The 4463-nt window shown below is 39.4% G+C and overlaps 1 protein-coding gene across 1 annotated transcript; it reads left to right on the forward strand.

The window, feature by feature from the left end:
- Window positions 1–1464: 1464 nt before the first annotated feature.
- On the forward strand, window positions 1465–4133 carry LOC100893794. The gene is made up of 2 exons (XM_003725439.3): window positions 1465–1910; window positions 3488–4133. The coding sequence occupies exons 1-2, from the start codon at window positions 1627–1629 to the stop codon at window positions 4131–4133; spliced, it is 930 nt and encodes a 309-aa protein (XP_003725487.2). The 5' UTR covers window positions 1465–1626.
- Window positions 4134–4463: the final 330 nt, after the last annotated feature.

The raw sequence follows: 4463 nt of genomic DNA on the forward strand, positions 1-4463 counted from the left end.
CAGCGAGCGGCATTTGCGTGGGTTCGGATAAGGCAAAGCATGGATTATATTTGGAAATATTAGCATAATAGGTGCCAGGATAGCCCTTAGCGGCGGCAATAGTCATTTCCATATCTATTAGGAAGTTCTCTATCTTTTAAAGGAAGTTACAATGCGTGTTTGATGTTATGACGGGAAACGAAATATCAATCAATATTTACGTTTTTCACAATGCAAGCATAATACACGTATTCACTCTCTCTCTCTCTCTCTCCTCTTCGCCCTCCCTTCTCCCCTCCCTTCCGCCCCTCTCCTCCCTCTCTCTCTCTCTCCCTCTCTTGCAAGTCAATCTTAAGTATGCTGCATTAATATTCTAGGTGGCGGGAACGAGCATTCTGATATGTTTCCAAATAAGTGCTCTCTTGAGAACGCTACCCATGATAATGGCCTAAAATTTTGTCTAAAATAGCTTTAGTTCAGGTTCGATGGTTCAAGAAAGGACCCTCTGTTAGCCATTCTAAAAAAAAGAAAATAAATCATGATTTCGTTAGAAAACATGAGCTTCATGCCGTGAACATGAACTTGAGCCCGTAAGGTTCACTTCAAATATGAGATGATGTGTATTTTGTTTGCCTTGTTGCTGTCAACCTCTTGGTGTATTCCACGTTACATGCTGACGCATGAATGGGGGTGAGTATAATAAGACCTAGCACTTAAAAGTTTTAATACCGTACAAAATCCTCAGTATAATTATTTCACACGTTAAATAAACACGCCACACTGTCATTGAAAAAGAACGCACATGGAATCAAAAAAAAATATTTTGTCCAGGTACCATTCACTCCCCCTGGCTCGAGCATTATAGTGTGACAAAGTAATGTCTTGCAAAGGTGATTGGTGCCATGGCAGGGGATCTACCTCGTATATTGTGATTCTTCTTATCCTCTAAATTTCAATGTATCAAATGAACAACCACAAGAAGGGCCGCATGTATCTCTTAATTCGATAATGATAATGCATCGACCTACAATCTTTTCAGAGGACAACAAATTAACTTTACCTGATTTTTTTAAAAAATATAGGCAAACATGTCAAATACAGAAGACCTTCGACAGTAACTACAACTACAGACCGTTATAAATATACGTGGACATTAATAGTTAACTCGCCTAACAGTGCCTAAAGTACACAGTAGGACTTGCGCTTGCAAAATAATAATAGTTCCAAAATAAAATATACACCAGTTGAAAAGGATGTGATGAATAATCCTTATAATAACTGACGTTTCTTCTTGCAAGTCTAGCGAACACATTGAATATGTGTACTTGCCGCCGAATCAATGAAAGCTCAAAGTGCAATATGGAAAATTTCGGTCAAGGGTCTCTGAATTCAGTTCCACGTGAATCTGTATGGAACATTATCTTTTGTAATACACCCGAGATAATTGTTCGCATTAAAAGTACGTAACTATTGTATCCGGCACACCTTATGACCCCGACATGTCGGAACTGCTTCCGTCTTTCACCATTGGGTTGGCGTGTACTAGTAAGTGTGTATTCATTACTGTTAGTGTGGATCAGAAGGGTGTGGCATTAGGACGCAGATACGTGTTCGCCTTGAAGAGCAACTAGTGCCGTACCAGAAACGATGGATACAAAAATGGCCGATCATGATGGCGACCGTGTTCGAATCATCTTGTGGTATGTCCCTAGGACAGTGTCCATTGCCTTTATCAAATGTTTAAGCGCCATCGAAGGCATGGAGGTGTGGTGCGAGGCGTTCTCCTACGCCGGAATGGCCAGGCGGCAGTACCTGGACACGTATGGCAAGGATATTCCTATGGAGTACAAGGGTAACGAGGAAGAGGCCCATAAGGGGGCGAAACTCTTCGAGCGCATCGTGAGATCGAAGATAGAGCCGGACCGGATTGTGTAAGTGGGACGAAGACTCTCTAGTCTAAATCGTTACTTTGATATTAAAGGTAAAGACCAGTTATGGTCATGCGATTGCATTGTGAAAGAAACGTTGTGGAATCGATCAGAAAAGGTTGATCATCTAGCATCTAGCATCTGCAAGGTTCTGGAATCATCAAAATGATAAGAAATTTGGCACATTCTTCGTAAAGTTACAAGCACTATACGCAGAAAGATGTATATGGGACTACCCTATATCTCTCACAGACCATGAGAGAAACAAATTTACCAAATATATGAATTAGTAGGCGGTTTCCCGGCAAATTTTTTATCATCATGTATTAGTCAAAACATATTCTTTCACATGATTGGTAATGAGAGCTTCCATTTCATTTTTGAAATTGGGGCGTTTCCAATACTGGTCTTTACCTTTAAGGGTTTGAGCTGCTTTGTCCGTTGCTGGTTGGGAGGTCGATTCGACAGAATGGGTGTCTGTCGAAATTTGTTTTATGTAATGTCAAATAGTTTTACTTAGGTGTAGTTATAGGTGCATTGGTTAACTTTCCCATAAATATTTTTTGTCATTTGCTTTATCTACTTTGTTATTTATTGTTGTATTAATGCTGTTTATATATTTAAATTTTTCATGATTTTAAAGCGCACAGAGAAATGTTCAATTTATTATACACTTCATAAATATTCTCTATTATTATTATTATCAAAATGCTCATGAAACTTTTCCTGCTCATTATCTTTCTAATAGAACTGTTTACACACATGTCTAGTGCAGTTCATCGTGCTTTCCATATAAACGAAATAGTCAATTCGTTTATAAATTCAGAAAGTGACCGTTTTTTCTTATTCAATTTAAACCCTAAAATAATGTGTTCCTCGTGCTGTACCTGTGAAAAATAACTGCAAAATACGATCTAGCATTTTTTTTAAAATTCAACTTTCAAGTTTTGGGCATTTGTTCTTATGTCATTTAGATATCATGTCCAAATTAGTGGTATATAACGAGCTTTGAAGCTATATGATGATGATGATTATGGTCGTAACTTGCTTTGCGCGCGTCTAATATTGGACCTCTGACTGTGTCGCGCCTTTTTTGCGCTAATTTTAGACTATGGGTTATGCAAATGAAGATTTTAACCGTGGGTTAAATTTAAACATCCTTTGTGAATTCGGGCCTATGTATTTCCATCAGTAGAACTGGGAACATACTTTCAAATAATTGATACCGTATGGATGACAGAATTTTGCCTATATACATGTGAATCGCAAATCATATTTGCACATATCAGACCAGCATCATTCCACATTTTCCTTATGCGAATACTATCAACTACATTGTCTGCCCAAATCATTGAGCTAAAGTCATATAGGCCTATGTGTAGTTCATAACAATCAGTGTATGGGATTTGTTTAATTCTTGTAAGAATTTCCGTTGTCACTAGAATCTCTAAGGATGCATTACTTTCAAGAGTACATGTATTTATCCGACAAAGTACTTTTCTCGCACTTAATTTATTCATTTATTTATTACTTATTTAGTTATTTATTTGTTCCTTTATTAAAATTCCTGTCCTATTTAGGTATGGCAACCTGAAAGAAAGATTCGAGGCATCCACTAGCAAATACGTCATCTCGAAGGAAATGTTCATCGCCTTTCCTGATGAGAAGGCCAGGCGGTACCTGCCATCGGGATGTAGACATGTTTTTCTTATCCGCAATCCGTATCGGGTCTTCAGTTCCTACCGAAGGGCCATCTACGAACAGCTCAAGAGCGTAGGTCTTCGGTCCGGAGATCCTCATGATAGGGAATCATTCGACCTCCGCAAGGACGATCCGTCCATCGATCCGAACACGATGTTCGTCGGGCTCCACGAAGTTTGGAAATATATCCGCGAGAAAGTAGACTCTAACGCCATCGTCATCAACACCGATGACCTCCTGACCAACCCTGCTGATGTGCTGTCCAAGTTCTGCCATGAAACGGGTCTACCGTTCTCAGAATCGCTTCTTCAGTGGGATGCTTCTCCAGACGTGGTCAAGACATGGAAAGCAGCAGGGAACGATGTTATCATGAGCGCCAAGGCTTTCTACCAGACAGCGATCCATTCCAGCAGGTTTCTACCGCCGAGACCCGACGTACCTCGGGAAACGCTGTCTCCAGATGTCAGGCAGCTAGCTGAGGACGCAATGACTTACTTTCAAGAAATGGACCGTTTTAAGATTTGAAGGGCCTGCAACATTATGATCTGTTATGCTAGGTTTACCTCTTCAAAACCGGGATTTAGACATTAATGAAAAGTACACTGTAAGATTAATTCATATTAAGTAGTTCTTAACCTCAATGCTTTCAATACATGACCTAGATGACCACTAAGGTCACGTAGGCAACTGCTGTAGGTTTTCTAAAACACTTATGAATTTAGTACGATGAATATATGTGTGGTTTTAAAGGGTTAATATTGTACAGGAACAGTTAAGGTAGAGGGATCTTTTAGTAGATATGATTCAGCGTTACATCGCCCTTAATTAAGTTCTTCATTGTAATTGAAATGGCTT

The sequence above is a fragment of the Strongylocentrotus purpuratus genome, unplaced genomic scaffold (genome assembly GCF_000002235.5).
Source record: "Strongylocentrotus purpuratus isolate Spur 01 unplaced genomic scaffold, Spur_5.0 spur5_scaffold_17, whole genome shotgun sequence".
Taxonomy (NCBI): domain Eukaryota; kingdom Metazoa; phylum Echinodermata; class Echinoidea; order Camarodonta; family Strongylocentrotidae; genus Strongylocentrotus; species Strongylocentrotus purpuratus.